Source organism: Mustela erminea, chromosome 5 (assembly GCF_009829155.1).
Source record: "Mustela erminea isolate mMusErm1 chromosome 5, mMusErm1.Pri, whole genome shotgun sequence".
NCBI classification, from domain to species: Eukaryota; Metazoa; Chordata; class Mammalia; order Carnivora; family Mustelidae; genus Mustela; species Mustela erminea.
The window spans coordinates 44,144,069-44,163,888 of record NC_045618.1 but is presented as its reverse complement, the minus strand read 5'-3'; the positions used below and the strand labels follow the sequence as shown (position 1 = coordinate 44,163,888).

General features: G+C 48.6%; 1 protein-coding gene across 7 annotated transcripts in view; it reads right to left on the bottom strand.

Annotated features, from left to right (window-relative positions):
- TLN2 (talin 2) overlaps positions 1–19,820 on the bottom strand; it is a 421,428-nt gene that overhangs the window by 58,330 nt on the left and 343,278 nt on the right. For 5 of the 7 annotated variants that reach the window (XM_032342750.1, XM_032342743.1, XM_032342747.1 and 2 more), the window contains 4 exons: positions 19,596–19,766; positions 10,574–10,720; positions 5,876–5,977; positions 3,116–3,235 (listed from right to left, as the gene is read on the bottom strand). In XM_032342750.1, the coding sequence (XP_032198641.1) occupies positions 3,116–3,235; positions 5,876–5,977; positions 10,574–10,720; positions 19,596–19,766 (540 nt within the window). The remainder of the gene's footprint in view (positions 1–3,115; positions 3,236–5,875; positions 5,978–10,573; positions 10,721–19,595; positions 19,767–19,820) is intronic. The other 2 variants (XM_032342748.1, XM_032342749.1) reach the window with 1 other exon arrangement.

Genomic DNA, 19,820 nt, shown 5'->3' with positions numbered 1-19,820 from the left:
ATTCTATACTGCTTCAAGAACATCTGAGAGAGGGAATGCATTTTTAAGATTGTATTTAAAAAGATAAGGGTTTAAAAAATGCTAACTTCTCAAAGTAACACTAAATTTCTCAGCAAATCTGACCAGCCCCCAGGGCAATCTGACTTACCACCAACCAGTGTGTATTATAAAGGAATGTGGCTCAGACATTCAACTTGGGGTTTTAAACTGGCAACTGCAGTAAAGCGTGACTCGAACGTCAAGAAAAACCCTCAATTCCCTTCTTGCCCAAATGGGCATCTCCTGGTTTTACATCCTGGGGGAAATTGGAAGTCTGGCCTTTGTGAAGTTTTGGATCAAATTTCAGGTGGAGGGGGGTCTCAGAAATACTGATCATCTTCTTTACTGCCTAAAACTAAACAAAATGTACACATTTGTCTCAGGCTTTCAAAACAATCACATCTGAAACCAGGTCAAATATCATTGGCCTGGGAGAGTTTGTGAACACTGAAAGGCAACTGCAGATGTTAGCTGGCAGACTTTAGAGTTTCTCCTTAAAAAGAAAAAAAAAAATGGAAGGGCAAGAATCACAAGCATAGAAAAGAAACAGGGCATCACTTTCTACCTACAAAAAGTGTGTCTCAGAGCGGAAAGTTTTTAAGAATTCTAGTGTAGATTACCCATCTCATGTTTGGGAAAAGGCTGCGAATCTTGCCATAGGCTCTCGACAAACGTTCCTGCCAGCTTTGAAGACACATAGTATTACACGTGCTCACAGCAGAGTTCCCTCGGAGACAAAGCTGTAGTCACTAGATCTTTCCCCCCAGCACTGGTGGCTCACAGGATCTCCCCTTTCAAGAGAACAGGGATCTTGGGGAAGTTGCCTGAGGGTTTTGACTTTCCTCAAGAAAGTCATTTTCACAGTGGTGTTAGTGGGAGTTTGAGTTTTCCCTGGAAAAAGCAGCAGATAAAGCTCCTGCTTGGTGTTCAAAGGGGAGGGGTCGGGCTTCTCCTGTAATTGTCACATTCTGGAAAAGACCAAAATGCTGGCTCGGCACCACAGCCGGCAGGACCATGAGGGAGCAACTTCTTCTTTCCTTGTCCTGGATAGAAATACTTTCCCATGCTGTGAGGTTGGGCCCCCTTGGGAGAGAAAACTAATTCCACAGTCTTGGAATAAAAAAACAACATTGCCTTAGGGATCCCCCCGACCTTCTCAGTTTTCCCCTAAATATCTGTCTGGCAAATGCACACAAAGAATTTTCCTTAGCAAGCCACTGGTAATTGTATATTCTCTCTGCCCCTTTTGGCTCCAGGTCACACTGCTCTTGGGTCTGGAATGTAAAATATAACTCAAGACGCATGGGTGTAAAGGGAGAACCTTAATGAAAACGTCAGCTGCTACAAATGTGGGGCCAGGGACTAAAGTAATTTCATGTGGGGCTTTCAGCGATACCTTTCCTTTCCTGGCTGCTCTGACGTTATTTTGTATTTTGCTTCATGGTCTGGGTTACAGGAAGAAAATCTGCCTGTTTCACACGTGGGCTGGGGAGCTCTGAAGAACTTAGACGTGGAAAGGTCTGCACAGATCATGGGCTCTTCACGCAGTAACTCAGGCCGCGGGTCAACATCGGAACCGACCAGACAGATCTAGATTCCATTTTTAAAAGATTTCTGGAAACAGAGATCCAAACCCTCCCCATAGCCTCTTTGATTTTTGAGTCCTGCAAAGCCTAACACTTTTTCCTTTTGTCCAGATTGTTCCTTCCTATGATGTAAGCTCCCTTAGGCTTGTTTAGGAAATCCAATCCTGATTGGGGCCGGGGGAGGGGGGGTGGTTTCTGGTGACTTTTCTTTCTGGGTAGTGACTTCATAGACTCGTTACAAACAGAATTATTCATGCTGCAGCCTAAACACTCAACCATACTAAAATCTTAAAGTGCAGGCACTGTTAGAAACCTCCTTCATCCCATGCTAGATATGTATGTATGAATGTGCATACATACGAGACTCCTGTTCGCATGCGTTGTTATGACATGTTAGCAAGGAATTTCACTTTGGGTCATTTCTGCATCATCTCCGGGAGTCTTTGTGAAGACATGCTTAGAATGGACTCCAGGCAAACCAGCACTAAGTGGCCTGGGGACATGGATTGTCACTGCAGGAAAGGGAAGATCGGTCACAGCTGCCCGCCCTGAGAGCCCGCTTCCCTTAGGAATATCATCAACGGGGTTTGTGTTCAATACAATGTCACAGAATGTAGTTACCTTCATCTTCCCAGCATCCCTGCAATGTACGCCACTATTCTTTACCGCAGACTGAGCTCTGTGTCTCTGAGGAGCCATGTGATAGCTGGGCATGGCACACCTCCTCTCTGCTATTGCTGGCAGGGGTGCGGTCGGGTGTGCGCCGCTCCAGCCGGCCTGTTTGCTTCCCAGGGGACCCCGTGGTTACTTGGGCATATTAGACAGGAAAGGGGGCTCTTAGAAAGTGGCCTCTGGGACCAAACTTTGGCCAGACTAAGGCTCCTATGGGTATAGGCATTCTAAGGCAAAGTCTGTGTTCAGCCACTAGGGAAAGGGAAGTTTAGGGTTTAGGGAAGGCAGGTAGGTAATGAAGAGGGGTTCATATGAGATACGGGGGACGGTTCATAGAAAGTCACCAACAACAGCTGGGGAAGACTTTGTGTCACAAAAGTAGGCTAGCCAGCCCTTTCTCAGACCGGGACGGTTAACTCCCACACTCGGCTCTTCCAATACTGCTGTGAGCCTTTGGGAAACAGGAAAATCACTGAGGAGGATGTCCTAACCAAGAGGAAGATGGTAGCTTGTGTTCTGCTTTGGGAGTCAGGTGACAGGCCAGGAGACAGGGGACCTGGCCAGACACTCCCAACAGAGGGCACCTGTCTGAAAGCCCACTTCCCCAGCTGGACCCAGCTCTCCGCCTGCTGGCCTCTGAGCACAGCCTGGGCTAGTGGGTCTGAAGCTGGGGGACGGGCGGGAGAGTGGTGGGAACTAAGCCTAGTTTTGGCTACCAGGCTGGAATCTTCTCAAGTTGAGCTGAGCTAGCCAGAATCCCCCGGGAGTGGGTACCCATGTGCATGTGCTTCTTAAAACAGGGGCTTATGGTGGCAGACCTCCTCTGGCTCCGCCGTGGCTGCTGCCATCTGGCCCTGGAGAGCCAGGTGCCCATAGTCACTGGTCATTTGTGAAGCCAGTCCTCCCAACTCTTCCGGGTTAGTAACCGACTTAGTCATCTGGAAAAAGAAAACAAGCAAGACACAAACACACACATACACACACACACACACACACACACACACACACGGAAAAAAGCATGAGAACCATGTGTTAATTCCACTGGAAGCCAAAGGGTTTCATTCACTTTTAAGCTCTGGACTTGCATTTGGGGCTGGAGAGGGGAATTCAAGCAAAGCCCATGCTGCGACGTGCACAACAGGCCGGGGGCCCCTCTCAGGCCAGCAGGTCCTGGTGGGGCCAGCGGGAGACATGCTAGGCTCAGGCTGGGCAGGCCCTCACAGTCCACACTGGGAGGTGAGCACGGCAGCCCCCACCGGCCTGGCCCTGCGGGTCACCATGAGACTTCCCTTGGGGAATACAGGGGGTATGAGCCCCAGGCAGTGCCCATCCCTGGTCACATTCTGCAGCAGAGACCTGAGCTGGTCTCTGGGAACCCAGAAACAGGTCCCACCCTGGCAAGAGGATGTGAGGATAGCAGGGCTGTCAGGGAAACCATGATTGAGAAGTGACCGATGAGTCTCTGGGAGGAAGATATTTCAAGACAATACAGCTTTATAAGCAATTTGTGCCAAAGGAGGACAAGGGTTCAGCCACCGACTTGGTTAAGTGTCCACTGCAGCCTCAACGGCTGAGCTATGCCTCCTCCTCATTAGGATATTCAGTATTTTCCACCTGCTTCATAGAAAAACTTACCTAAAAATTTATCCTACCTAACACACTCGTTTCAAGACCTTCTTTTTCCTCTGACAAAATGCCTCTTAGTGCTCCGAACAGCAGTTTTAACTGCCGCCCAGAAAGGTGTCCTTTTCTTTCCTAAGAGGCTTCCCTCCTGCTGCATGCACCTCTTCTCTCTCTCGGTGGCCACAGAAGGGCTTAAGAGGGCACCTGGGTGGCTCAGTTGTTAAGCATCTGCCTTTGGCTCAGGTCATGATCCCAGGGTCCTGGTATCGAGCCCCTCGTAGGACTCCCTGCTCCGTGGGAAGCCTGCTTCTCCGTCTCCCACTCCCCTGGCTTGTGTTCCTGCTCTTGCTATCTCTCTCTCTTTGTCAAATAGACAAACAAAATCTTTTAAAAATTTTTTAAAAAATGAAGAGCTTAAAAATAAGTGTTTTGAATGGCCCATTGCTGCCCATTAACCCTGCTAAGGGGAAGGGTAAGCTATCTAAGGCATGTTTGCCAGGAAATGTCACTGGCTGGCAGGTGTAGGTGTGGGTTCCTTGGGAGCCCCAAGGGAGGGAGGCTGTACCTTCAGCTGCTTCCTTTGAGTCCTGCCACGCAGACCACAGCAATTCCGGAGCAACCTGACATGGTAAAGCAGGGCCCTTGCCCACTCAGGGTCCAGGCTGGCTAACCTAGCAGTGGCCACGCAGCCCTCAGCTGGGCTCCTGAAGGGCATGGACATCTGGGCCTGAGATGGGCCTGCTGAGAACCTAGCCCAGGAGACGTTCCAGAAACACGAGGAGGCCACTCCACAGATTTTCGCCTCGGGCTGCGCTGTGCTCCCTCCTCAGAGGACCAGGCACCGCTGGGCTGTCTCATCTGACCCGTGCCCCGCCCCGGAGCCCCCCCCCAACCCCCAGCAGCGCCAGCAGCGCCAGCTCTTTTGGTCCCAGAGATGGGTACTGCTCCTATTCCCCTTCCTGGCCCACGTCCTGTTAAGCAACAGTGAACCTGGCACAATCACAGGGTTTCTAAGAAGGAGGAGCAGCGGCCAGGGAAGGCTTTGTGGTCCAAGCTCAACCTCTAGTGGACACACGACTACATGACAAAATCATCCCGAGGGGCCGGCCTGGTGGGGGAGGCGTGGCGCCATGGCTCCGTCTGGTCCCTCCAGCCAGGAGGCTGCTTTGTGTCTCTACTCAGCCTCACACGGCAGCAGCAGAGAGACATGGTCCCAAATTTTATTCTGTGACATCTGAGCCTTCAGAGGGTGAAGAGGAACTTTCTTACTACGCACTCCTGTTTATTCTTCGAGGACACCACTGGTTGTCTTTTGTACAACTTTTTAACCTATCAAGATAGCATTCTCCATTCTTTATGCTATTTTTATCTAAAGAGGCATATAATACAGTTCCGATGGCAATACATTTTTGCAAAAATAAAAAAAAAGAAAAAGAAAATTACCTCCAAAGGTCACATACCTTCTGTTGTCAGGGAAATTGTCTTTATATAACCATGTTGTTTCACTTTGCCTGAAAGACTGGCATATCTTTCTGTCCAAGGACTATACCTTGATTCCATTAGACAACCTCTATTCCATCCTACATGTCTTCTCTTGTATGTAACTTTATATACACAGCTTAAGACCTTTGCAAGGTGAATAGGATTTTTTTTCCTTCCCCTTATCTCTAACTTCCTTCTCATTTTCTCTTCCTCCTTTGCTCCCTTGTCCCTTGCCCAAGTATCTGTAATTCCCTCTTGCAGCTTTTCCAGGAAATGAGAGCTCCAGCAGATGGGGATGTCTAGACCACAGGCAGCCAGAGAGACCACAGATAAAGGACAGAGCAGGGGCCCAGAAGGAACTAGAAACAAGGGGTAGTCTCTGTCCAACAGAGACCCTGATTTGAAGACTCAGTGGTGGTAGTGGTGGACACCAGGGCAACCGACAGTGGGTGGGGCAGCTCTTTTCCTCTTACCATTTCCTGAGCTGTCACCGCAATGGCTTTGGAATATTTAACCACAGTCGTCTGATAGTCGACGAATGTTCCCTTTGGTTCTGGAGGAGTGCCTTCATCCAGCTACAGAGGAGAGAAAAAAAACCCACATGTCAGGAGAGGACAGCTGAAGTATGGGCTGTATTTATTGGGAATTTTGAAAAATGGAGATGCCCATAGAATTTCTTTGGCTAAGAGTCAACAGCATCCCCCAGCTTTGGTGATAAGGGCTTTAACAGAGGTACAAAGACAGCACTTGGGGTACACAGGCAAGGGGGCCCTAAGCCTTGTCTGAGAGGAGATTGAGAGCATTTCCAAGGAACATTTCTGCCAAATCTTACCAGAAGAGTCTGCTACATATAAAAGGTAGGGAAGGGGTCCTAAGAAGTAGATTAGAGTTCAAGCATATGGTGGTAGGCATAAGCCAGACACTTTTAGGGGAGCAGAGAAAGGCAGAAGATGAACTGGGAGAGGAGGCAGAATCTACACTGTGAAGGGCTTCCCTAGGAATGGTGTAGTCCATAGAGGTCTATGCCCTGGAACCCTCCTTCTGATTTAAGCTGGGGAAGACAAGGGATTGGAAGCACTAGTTCCTCATCTGACTTTGAGAGCAATATGAATTGAGAGATGGGAGAGATCGCTGTAGTGGGAAGAGCCGGGACAAGTGGGACAATGACTCTGTCCCTCGAAGGGTTGGAGACATATTGGTTCAGAAGTCTTGTATTGGAGACCCAGTTCCAGGGCTTATGAATGGGCCCCAAGCTCGTTGCTTAAATTCTGAGGCTCAGGTCCTTCAGGAGAAACTTCCTAGCATCGGAAGGTTGTAGTACACATCAACTGAGAGCATACCCGGCCAAGAGCTACATGAAGGAAGAGGAGATGATGACCAGGTTGATGACAAAGATGATGATAATGTCAATGATGACCATGATGAAGAAAAAGGCAACATCTTTACCACCATCTTCGTCATTACCGTCACCATTGACTGCTGAATGGTATTCCAGGTGAGGAGCCAAAATAAGGAGACATGAACACAGGAAGAGTGAGTGCGGTGGACAGAAGTGGGGGCCGTTGAGAGCAGTGAGGATGAAGCTGAGCTGTCTGATGAAGAACCTCGAAATCATGAGGAAAATGGTGGGATCTGGGGTACACAATGACATCTTTGAGAAGACCTTCCTGGCAGCTCTCTGCCATATAGTTCGCAGTCGGGGCAGAGACTAGGGGCCAAGAGGGCACTTAGGAAACATTAGATGGAGTCTTCAGTAAGAGCTCAAGGTCACAAGCAGGCACTAAATAAGACATGAACCGAAGGAACGGCTTCCTGCTGCCCACATGTGATACGGCCGCATGGTTCTGGAACCATTTCTACCAAAGCATCAACATGGACTACAGGCTGGATTTTTCTGGGATTCTTTATAAGGAATAAGCTGCTGCCAATGATCTTGGTCACACTATGGGGGTCCTGCTGGTCAAATGAGGACTGAGTTGTGGACTCAGTCACTCAGTATAAACTGACTGGGCATCTTCTATGTGTCCAGCAATGTGCTGGGAGATTTTGTATGAGCCACAGCCTAAGAGCAGACACACCAGGAGCTGGAGCTGGAGGGAAGCTTAGAACACAACCTGCCAGTCCAAAGACAATGAGAAAGGGAAGAACAAAGTGATCAATTTTTTTTTAAATTTCACATTTATTTAGTTCAAAGAACTCTCCTTTGTTCTGAGATTATAGCCTTCCTACTTTTTTTGAGGGTGATGTTAACATGACCTTTCCGTTATGAAACAGTAGTGATGCAGAGAGCGGGCTTTTTGTCTCTTTAACCCCATCCTCTGGTCAGAAAGAAGAAAAAACTATCACCACCATCAACATGCAACAACCCAAACAAAGAAGCAAACAAAGAAAAGGTAGTGGGTCACAAAAATTCCAAGACTGAGAACCACTGACCTCACTCAGTAGAGAAACCAAGGTTCAGAGAGCTTGAGTCATTTGTCCAAGACCACCCAGAAATCCAATTACTTCATGTTAACCTATCAATTCCCAAACCTTCTGGTGCTTAGACATAGAGAATTCCAGGATGAACCTCCATGGCAGAAGCACCAAAAGGGGCACAAATTACATCCAAGTTACACTCAACGTTGGGTACACTCATTTTTTCTGCCAGTCACTCGATGACAATGATGATGACAGTCTATCAATGCTGTGACCAAATAACCAAAACTCAGAAAACGCCCTATTTCTAACACTTTACTGCCTATGGGCTCAAAGGCCCTGGAGTATCACTGAATACAAAGTGGGCAGCAATGGGCAGGCTGGGGTAGGCTCAACAAACAGAGAATGCGGAAGAGGCATTGGGTAGAACCACGGCTATCAGGTCTGGGTAGGAGGAGTTTGGGGGTACTAATAAACCCCGACTGTACACTCTGCAGAATGGCAGAAAGAACCCCTTTGTTCTGGCCTCTGTGGATCCTGTCACTAGAAGTTCCTAATTATTGCTATCAGGTAATGCCAGACTTCTCCCAGCCCTTCCAAAAGAGTGGGGAGTGTCCTGGGCTGAGTGAGAGAGTAGCTATCCCACCACTGATATCAGACAGTACAAGTGCTGCTTTCTTTACTGAAAATCCATCTTGGTATGCAAGGCTCAACAGCTATCGAAAAAGACTTCAAGAATCTGACTTCCACATTCCAGAGATTTTGGAACTCTTACCTATCATTAGAGTCATTTGGAAAAATACTCTCTCCTAGGGAGAAAAAAGTCACCTGAATTTCTAATTTGTATTGAGAAAACTTGAGCTCCATTATTTAATATCCTTCATGGAAACATGGCTTACTTTCTTTTTTTTTCTTTTAAAGATTTTATTTACCTATTTGACAGAAAGAGAGAGCACAAGCAGGGGAGTGGGAGGCAGAGGGAAAAGCAGGATCCCTGCTGAGTATTGAGCCCGAAGCAGGACTCGATCCCACAACCCCGGGATCATGACCTGAGCTGAAAGCAGATGCTTAACCAAGTAAGCCACTCTGGGGCCCTGAAACATGGCTTACTTTCAAAGCTCAGGTGTTCTGATGTCCTGAAAACCAAACACAACCACTGAGATTTCCCCAAAAGCTTTAGAAAGAGGGGAATTTCGCTCATTTTCTGCCAAACTGTCCATATTTGAGGAACGAGAAGCCCACAGCAGAAATTACCAGAGTGATCTGATGAGGCCCGTCCGGGGTGTCTAAAGGAGTCCTGGCATCCCCGCCTGGCTCGTGACTCTCTCCGTCTGCTAATGACTGCGTAATGAATGCTTAAGGGGAATTATCCTAATTATAGTTCCAGGCTATCACCTCTTTATGGAGAAACCAACCAACCAATCTTCTCTAAATTAGCAATTAAAGACCACTTATTATCCTGAAAAACCATAATAATGTATTCACAATCTGACAATGGACATTTCAAAACAGGGACAAAATCTAAAATTCTTGGCGGTGCTATCACAGAATGGAAATGAGATGTTGCTGAACAATTGTTAATTTTAATGACTATCAAACTAACAGGACTAGTGAAGGATTCCTTGAGGAAAGAGCAGGAGATACTCTCCCGTCACAGTCCCTACTCATCCAGCTCAACCACCAAGGGGTCACTAGAGGATTAATGACTCTCACGTTGTCTTCCATGCTCACTGTCTGCAAGAGTTCACTATGGGCTTTCACACATACTACTTAAGTGGTGTCTGCATCTGGCTACCAAAACCATGGGGGGAGTGGATTTAAAAGATTCAGAGATTCCTGGGGTGCCTGGGTGGCTCAGTCCATTAAGCATCTGCCTTTGGCTCAGGTCATGATCCCAGGGTCCTGGGATCGGGTCCTGCACTGGGCTCCCTGCTCAGTGGGGAGCCTGCTTCTCCCTCTCCCTCTACCTGCCGCTCCCCCTGACTGTGTTCTCTCTGTCAAATAAATAAATAAAATCTTAAAAAAAAAAAAAAATCCAGAGATTCCTTGGCTCAAGTCCACAGAGATTTCAATTGATTAGGGCTGTGGTAGGGCCTACGAATGTGCTCCCCATGAGTCCAAAGGAGCCACTCCGAAGACCAGCCCTTGGGAATCCCTTCATTATTTCACTTTGGACTTTGTTCCCAATGACTACTCTAGGAGGTAAACAGGGGAGGTAAATATCTATTTCCATTTTGTAAGTGAAGGAACCAATGATACCTTCTCCATCGCCATTATTTTTCCCTGTGTAAAACCAGAAGACAGGGGGGCGCTTGGGTGGCTCAGTGGGTTAAAGCCTCTGCCTTCGGCTCAGGTCATGATCCCAGGGTCCTGGGATCGAGCCCCACATCGGGTTCTCTGCTCAGCGGAGAGCCTGCTTCCTCCTCTCTCTCTGCCTGCCTCTCTGCCTACGTGTGATCTCTGTCTGTCAAATAAATAAATTAAAAAAAAAAAAAACACACACACAAAAAAACCAGAAGACAGGGTGAGACTGGCTTCCAAAGCAATGAATGAATAACCAAGAATGAATACCATGTTGGACAGAGGATAGGATGTGTACGCTGATTGAAACCCTCAGGAAAAGAGGACGGTCACTGGTATCCATTTTGACTGGCTGCTCCTTAGAGAAAAGCACTTAGGGACCACGTCTGAGGGAAACAGAGGAGGAACTGGGGTCAAGGGATAAAGGTGAGCATCTGGGAGCCCAGGCCTACCTTGCTCATGGCCTCTGCAATGGCGTCCACCATGCCTCCCACCAACCCCACTTCACTGGCGGCTTCATTCAGTGTCACCATGATGTCATCGACAGCCTCCTTCATGAGCTGAGCGGCCTCTGTGATGGCATCATGGGTGTGCTGGGCCTGAGAAGGGAAAGCAGAAAGAGGACTGTGATAAGTTTCCATAAGCAGAGGAAAATGGTGCTCGGTCTCCTCAGAAATGACTTCAATTCTTTTAGGTATAACCTTAAAAAAAGCACAACATAAAACAAAACCCTTATGGAACACAACAGGGATTCTGGATTTTTCCTTTTCTTTCTGTTGGTACATTTGTTTGCAAAATCACTACAAATCAGAAAGAGAAGTAGAAAGGATGTTTTTTAATAATCAAAAGGAAAAACAAAATTGCAATATCTAACAGCATCCTATGACAGGACCAGTTTTATGTTAATCTGTCCAGGATGATAGAAAGAGAATGCCACTGATTCCCAATGATGCACGCTTCCCAGTTTAATTAAGAAAAAACCAAAACCTAATATAAGGGAAAGAACACGTTCACAATAAATGCACTTCTCTTTCAAGCTGCACAACACTCTAGAATTCCCTTCCTGCAAATAAGGTTGGATTGTGGCAATGTAGTGACATAGAGGAGAAATCCATCTGTGGAAAGACGAAGAGCCTTTGGAATTATGTCACAAATTACACTGCCACGAGCCTGGAGGGACGAGGGAGCAAAGTTCTCCAGGGACTGACATTCTGCAGGCAAAGTCTCGAGTGCTCCCAAGTTCCCTCTGACTGTAACTCAGAGATGCTCCAACACCTGCCAGAGTTTTGCAAGCGCATCATGCACCGAGGAGACACCAGGTAAATGAGTGGATGAAAGATGAAACAACGGTGGTTCCAGGCTCCTGAAAAACACCTCCAATGGGAGACAGATGCAGAAGGAGCCTAGGTCCTGCCATCAGAAAAACTGGGTTCTAGCTCTGGATCTACCTCTTACTAGCTAAGCGGTCCTAGGCGTGGCTTCCTCAGCACAATGGGAATAATTGGAACAACACTATGCAGAATTCCAATGAGATGATATGGATACCTGCAGCATATATTTATAATAAGGGCAGTCTAGGGGTGCCTGGGTGGCTCCGTCGGTTAAGTGTCTGCTTTTGGCTCAGGTCATGATCTCAGGGTCTTGGGATTGAGCCCCACATCGGGCTCCCTCCTCATTGGGGAGTCTGTTTCTCCCTCTGCCGCTGTTTCTCTCCATGCTCGTGCACATACTTTTTCTCTCTCTCAAATAAATAAATAAATAAAATCTTGGGGGGAGGAAAGGAACAGCCAAGTAGCAGGCGCCTGACTTCATGTCAGGTAGTCAGCATCAGAATCGGCCCCCACACAGTGGCCACGGCTGCCCTGACACACCTCAGGGGGAGACGCCTCTTCCAAAGGCCCAAGAAACTGCACCTTCCCTCTGGTGATGAAAAGCTAAGGAGGTCAGGGAGGGAAGGTAAATGTAACTCTTTTGACTGGCTAACTGAAAGAGAGGACTTCTTTTTTTTAAATATATATTTAAATTTTTTTTTTATAAACATGTAATGTTTATAGCCCCAGGGTTACAGGTGTGTGACTCGTCAGGCTTACACACTTCACAGCACTCACCATAGCACATACCCTCCCCAATGTCCACAACCCAGCCACCCTCGCCCTACCCTACTTCCCCCCGGCCACCCTCAGTTTGTTTTGTGAGATTAAGAGTTTCTTATGGCTTGTCTCCCTCCCGATCCCAGCTTGTTTCATTTACTGAAAGAGAGGACTTCTAAGAGAGGCTGTGTGAGCCACAGGAACTGGCTCAGTGTGTGGAACGGAAAAGCCAAGGGAATCCAGGTCTTCTAAAATGACACGTGACAAGATGTGAAGTATGTGGATCATGGATGGTGACCTCAAGACACCAACAAAGTGTCGGATGCAAATCCTAATTATTGACCATTAGGGCTAAAATTAACTCAGAAGTTAACAGGGACAAAGAGCCTTGAGGAACAAAGATCCCTTGACTCTTCCCACCTCAGATGGGGAGTCGCTCTCAGGACTTCTTCCCTCCACCCGCTTCCAGCCTCCTCATGGCTCCATCCTCTCCCCCTCCGCCAGTAGCCTGTAGCAGCTGGTTCTATTGTGTTCGCCTCCTCCCTTTGCCCCATGCAAATCCTAGTCCTCTTTCAAGGCCCAGCCTAAATACAGCCTCCTCCAGCAGCCCTCCTTGGATGGCTCTCTCTCATGCTCTCACTGGCTTTCCTTTGGATTTCTGCAGCCCTGAGAAGCAACTCTGGAGCCAGAGAGGTGAAAGCTTTAGAAAAAAGGATATGGGGAATTGAGGCTCAATACTGCAACACGACACGGCTTCTGCTCAGCTCTCTCAGGATATGAGCCTGTGAAGGCCTCGGCCTCTGTGTAAGGAGGCTGTGTGCTGGGCAGACTGCACAGTGAGACCGCACAGAGGTACAAAGGGCAGCCCACGGAGCCCCAGCCCCTGAGTATCTTTGTGATTTTAGCTCAAGCACCAGACCTCCGAGCAAGGAACTGGCCCTCAGGTCACTCAAGCCCCAGCCGCCACCTGGTGGCAGTGGGAGGAAGTACTCTGAGTGAGAACCGGCTTGCTGAGCTCCGTGGATCTGCAGACCCACCAGAGATCACTCTCAGACGGTACTGTTTTAAGTAACTAAGTTTTAGAATGGCTTGTTTGCAGCAACAGCTAGCTGCGACAGCCCCTGAGAAGGCCCCAAAGCCAGTTTTGGGGTCAGAGAGGTGTCTGGGTTGAAGCGGAGACCAGTATCCAGCAGAGTTGATGGGGTGAGGAGGAAAGGGAGAGCATGCTTGGCAGAGGACACAGGCTGTACAAAGGTCCGGGGGCAGGAAGGATGTGGACTGTTAAGAGGAGCTGACCAGTGCACTGTATGGGAAGTGTCTAGCACGGTGCGTGCCACACGGCTCCTGCCCCCCTTCTCTCACTTCTCCACCAACCCAGCCCCCACCCCGACTAGACTGTGTGCTCCTTGCCAACAGTTGGCTCTCCTTCCCTCTAGAAGCACAGTGTTCATAGGAAATGAAGGGTTTGATCAAGTCACTGCGGGGAGCTGGGGCAAAGGTAAAGGGTGAGACATTCATTTTTACTTTACAGGTATTTTCTTTTTCTTTTTTTTTTTTTTTCTTCTTTTTTACAAAGATAACCTTCACAGGGTGTTGGTGCAAATTTCTCCTATGGAGAGGCTTGTTTAGAAATAAATGGAACCATCTGTTTCTGTGCTGCCTACCAGGCATGGATGGCAGAGCTGAGGCAGAGACCAGGCTCCTGGGCCGTCAGAACAGGCCCTGGCCCTTGCTCCCTGCCCTCGAGCCCAGCCTGAGGGCCCAATGTGACTTTCAAACCAGTGGCAAAATCTCTGTTCTTGTATCTCCAGTCAGGTATTTTAGCATCTGACAGACAGATGATGCTTCATCTTAGGTGACAGGCAGGGCACTGGGAACAAGAGCAAATACCAAAGCCTGGAACTGCAGGAAGAGTGGCCTGCTGCCACCACTCCTCAGGGACTCCTTGGTGCCAGGGACTGTGCTCGTCCCCACTGTGCATGTCCCATTCACCCTCACAGCCCACTGCAAGGTGAGAGTCAGACAACGTCCCTGCCGGGGACCCCTCCGACGGTCGCCATCGGAAAATGGGAGCTTCCGCAAGAAAGCTTATGGATCTGGTGGCCAACCAAGGCCACCGACAGGCTGGCCATCTGCTGAAAGGATGCCACTGGTCAAAAGGAAGCTGAGCAGATGGCCAGATCAGGTCAAATTTCTCAGCGCTACTGGAAAAACAAACCTTAATCTAGGGAATATGCCATCTAGTTTTAGCCTCTCCTTGCTTTTAAACAAGGGGACGGCCCCCAAGTACCATGTGGCAAAGACAAGGGGCCTCAGGATTTGCTACCTCTCCCAAAGTTGGCCGGGCCGCCCTTACTCAGCACTTGCCACCCGATGAGCCCAACCCTGGGACCTCACCCAGTGGGAAATGGTAAAGCATGTGGCTGATTTTTGTTCTAGGCTCTTAGGAGGGAGCCTTCAAGGGCTTAGCATTTCCCAAGTGGTCAAGGACTGCCTCTGTGCTTCACAGTGGGCCCCGAGGACCTCACATTAGTTTAGGCTAAGAAGGGGACTCAGGGTGGCCTGTAGGCAGTTTCAGGATGGGAGCTGGCCATGCTGGAGAGCCCAATCATGCGATTAGGGGGCTGTGGCTTTGAGCAATAGAGTATCAGCCTGACCTTGGGGGACAGGAGAGGGCTGCAGACTGAATCACTGGTCATCTGACTAGATTCATTCGATCCACCCTACAGGAGGAAATCCCAATAGAACTCTGGGCAGCAGAGCTGGAGTGCGCTTCCCCGGTTGGTGAGGGGCAGCACTAAGCTGAGAGCATGACTCACCCTTGGGACATGTTTAGGACGCCCCCAGATCTCACCTTCTTCATGGTTTGTAGCCTTTATAATAAAATGGTAGTAGTAAGTAGAGCAATTTCCTGAGTCCTGTGAGTCATTCCAGCAAATTATTGAACCTGAAGGGGTAGAGAGAATCCCCGGAATTTGGAGCACCTGGTCAGAGTGAGGATGGCCTGGGAACCTGGGATCTTATGGCTGGTACCTGAATTTGGGTTGTGCCCTTAACCTGGGAAATCTGAACTGACACCAGGTAGTCACTGTCAGAATCACACTGGTTCAGGAGCTGCCCCTCACCCCCTACCCCGCCACGCAGTGGCTTTGAAAGGGAGACGCCCCTTCCAAAGGCACAAGAAATTGCCCCTTCCCTCCGATGGATGAGAAGGTTAGGAGGCCAGGGAGGGAAGGTAAATGTAACTCTTTTGACTGGCTAACTGAAAGAGAGGATTTCTAAGAGGAGGCTGTGTGAGCCCCAGGAACTGGCTTGGTGTGTGGAACGGAAAAGCCGAAGGAATCCAGAAGACATCTTCCATAGGGCCTCTGACGAGCTCTGCCTCTGTCAGACTGCGGATGGTTGTCTTGAGTATGTCAGGCTGCACAGAACTCTCTCTTAGGGATGTGAGGGAGGGAAGCTGGTAATTTAGGTTGATGGCTGATTTCATGGAATAGAGAAGGTAAAACACAAAATGTGCCGATTGTTCACTTTGGATGACAGAAGTCTGAAAGGTGACATTTTCTGCCCGTGACCCTCTCAAGAGAGCACCTCATACAAATACGGATGAAAACAGTAAAACTGAAAGGTATGTATTTCTCTAAATCTCACTTGAAATCAGATCATCACGGGTGGCACGAAAATGTCAGGAATGCTGTAACGTTCACGTTCAAGCAGAGGGCACGTTTCTGGGCAGAAGCCGAGTGCATGTTTCTGAGCGCTGCTGGCCACGTGTCTGCTATCCCCCATGGCCTGAGGAAGGGACAAGAGGCAGGTTGTGGGGGCGGTGACAGTGAGTCACAAGACTGCTCTCCGAACTCCCTGGAAAATGTGAAGGACGCTTTCTCCACACTGGGGCATCTAAACCTATGAAAACACATCCTTGCCCTTGGCTGTCCCAGAAACAATTACCTTCCCATCTGCTCCTGTGAGTGCTCTAGGCCCGCTCCCCATCGCTCCACATATTTAAGTCACAGACCCTTAATGGGTCAGCTGAGAGGCTGTGAAGCCTCCTCCAATTACTCCGACCCTCTCCCAGGGCCGCTCCCTCCAACTCCAAGGGCAAACCTCGCCTCTACCACACAGCCGCGTCCAAATCACACACGCCGGCCACCTGAGCACACGGGTTCAGACACCCAAAGACCCGGTAGGTGCTCAATTAAGGCATCCTTAAAAGCCCACCAGCAATCTGGGAAGTGGACTGAGAGGGCTCAACAATGAGGTCATTATTTTAGATTCTGGAGGGGCTCCTTGTTACTGCTCCTCATGGCACAACACGGGAGAAAAATCAGACTCGCTTCTTTTTTGGAAACATGTCTGAAGTCTACTTCCAAGGGAGCCTTATTTCTGTATTCTAGTGCTTCAACTACAAAGGGCAGTAAAGCAGGCAGAGACATCACAGGAATCTGGAAAATGGGAGAAGGCCACGGGGGGTTGGGGTATACAAGTCAACGTTAGCAGAAGGGTAAAAAAACCCCAACTGATCATTAGAACTGCCCAGCAGTGCACAGGGCTGGGTGTCTCCTGCAGAAGAAGCAGGAAGGGCCCTTCAAGGAGGATGTGGGGGGGGAGCTGGGTGGGGTAGAAGGGAGTGTGGAAGGGGGCTTCATGGGGCGAGGGTGAGGCTACCCAGCAAATGCCTCGTGATCACAGGATTCATTAACACCGGACTCTGGGGCTGCTTCTTTTCTTTTCTTTCCTTTTTTTTTTCTTTCCTTCTTCCCCCTCCTCCTCCCCCGACTCTTTCTTTAATACCTACTGTGTCAGGCACATTATCTCAGTCAATCTCTATAACAGCCCCTGAGAGGTATTCATTATTAACCCCACTGTTTAGAGGGGGAAGCAAAGAAATGAAGTAATTTGCTAGCAAGAGGCAGAACTGGGATTTGAATCCAATTATGTTGGACTCCAAAGCTTATTCTCTTTTACACCACATCAGAACCACTGATGATCATTTAACTGCATTTCCTCTGCAAACAGTGACACACAACATCCTAACACACATATACACATCCCCTAAGACCTAGCAGGTAACACCTAGGAAATGTTTGCCCAAAGAATAGCACCCAAGGCGATTACATCTCTGCATTCAGCCTCCTAAGAAAGGACCTCAAACCCAGCTTGTAGTGTTCTAGGGAGCCTGTTGGGGTCTGCAGACAGAGTACAGGCTGAATGCAGGATGCCAGGGAGGGGAAAAGACACATACACCTGTCCTGCCTTCACCACGATGTCTCAGCCTGTCCCCAGCACTTCAACTCAAACACTGAAAACTGTCCCACTCTCGCATCCAGCCACCATTCCCAAGCAGAGGATGTCCTGTAAAGCTTACAGTGCTGACTACACATGCTCCTGACTCTGAATTTCTTGGTATAAAACAGAATTCCACAGGGAGCTCTGAACTTGCAGTCTAAGCAGATATGCTAGTATCTTATACACCCAGAAAAGTCCTAATTGGAATTACTCTGCTGGGAATGAAATTCTCTCAGGTCGGGGTTGGAGCCACGTGGCAGTCAGCCCTGGAGAAAAGATAACCCAGAACTGGGTCTGGAAGGCGAGTCCTACCCCCCTCCACCTCCCACTGGGCAGGTGCAAGGGGGGCGAGGCCAACTCAGGGGCACCTATCACTCAGCTATCAGGCAGACGGGCATCCTTGTTCTTCTTGTGAAATCTCACCATTTTGGCAACAAGCCTCCTTTCTTTCCCGAAGACTGAGAACAACTTGAGGGTGCTGGCTGGCTCTCAGTATTTTTAGCAACCCAAGATTTAGGCTCTTAATAGTTGCCAGATACATGACTGGAAAAACTGAACACAGAAAACCCAAGTCTAAGACATTATTTGCGCTGTTACCAGAGTGGTGTTTCTCAACTCAGGATGGGTTCTAAGTCCTCACTACTTACAATAAAGCCCAAAGGTCTTACAGTGGGGGAGGGGAGAGTGGTCATGACATAGCCAAGTCTATCTTCCCTACTGGTCATCTCCACTCTCTATATGTTCCATGGACATCAGACTGCACACTATTCTCCAAAGACACCACAATCTTTTTATAACCCTATACACACCTTTGTATGTGCTGTTCCTCCTTGATAGCATGTCTCAAGCCACCCTCATGTGCCAAATACTTTATTTTTGTGAGACCGACTAGCCACATGTGGCCTCTTGCCTACAGCTTTGCTTGACCTCTCCCCAGCCCTTGCTGTGGGCAGTCAGCTTCTGTTTCCAGAGGGTGTAGGCTCAGTCCTGACTCCACATCCACTTCTCTTGTGATGTGGGATGACTTCCCTAAGCAGTCTCAGTTCCCATATCTGTACCATGGGAACTTTCATACACCATAGGATTTTTACGAAGATTAAATATCAAGAGGATATAGGGTAGAAGAGATGACATAGAACCAGCACTCAGTCAGTAGCCGTGAGCTCCAAGGATACTATTTTGTGATTCTGACTCTTACTCTAGAATCTTCTCTGCTGTACCATGTTACTGATATGAAGATCTTAGAGCTGCAACAAAGCACACTAAAAACAATACGCACATCATAGGGATTCCTATAGCTTGTAGGCAAGTATCCCACACAAATCATTCCAACCTGTGTTCCCATGGGCTGCTTAGGTGAGGACCCAGGAAGCTCAGATTGACCCCAGCACCTACTGGAAGGTACAAATAGCAGGAGGAGCCTCCAACCTCCTCTCAAGGTACCAGAACCCTGGGGAAACTTATGGCACAAGATGGTTTCACAAGTAAAACCATCACTCAGACACAGATATCATCCCTGAGAGCAGAAGGCAGGCCGTCACCATCTTCAGCCACTTCAAGGAGCTGGGTGATAAGACACATCAGGCTGAGGAAATGTCCCAGGTGGAACTAGTAAGGGAGATTTTCAGAGGCAACTGCTGATTCAAGACAAGAGAAACACATGCCATGGGTGACCTCGTCCTACGTTTTGCATTGAACTTGAGTCTCAGGAATGGAAACGATATTTTCTGGAAGACAACTGAGATTTGCTTTGCCCAAGCTGGGTGTCAGTACTGAGCAGGTGCCTGGTAGGTATTAATTTTTATTCCTGAAATAACCACCCAATGTTTTTCTTTCCCAAGGATGCTTGCCTAGGTATTCTGTCATGGGGAAAAAAAAAAATCACTTAACAAAAAGGCTTAATTAGGTATAATTCTTGACATGCCTCTTCAAGGTTTCCCGGAAGGCCAATCAAAGATTATTTCCCACCTTTGAGTGGGAAGTCACATACTATCAACCAAGAACTGGAGGTATTGTCCTTGGAGGGGCTCAATACCGAGGAATATCTGAGAGCTTCTCAGCAGCCCTAGGTGGGTCCCAGGATCCTGGACCGTACCTTGGGGTTTCCTCCACCTTCCTTGGCTGCATACAACATCTGCAGGGCAGACTCTGCGAGCGTCTTGGTCTGGTCCAGCACTGTCATCTGCTGCTGATGGTCCAGAATCTTGGAGGCGACACCAACTGCAGCTAAGATCAGGGGCTCGAAGTAGCTGGCCAGCTGTGTCACCTTTCAAGACAAAAAAAACACAGATGTATCAGGTAAATCCACGTATCTCCTTTA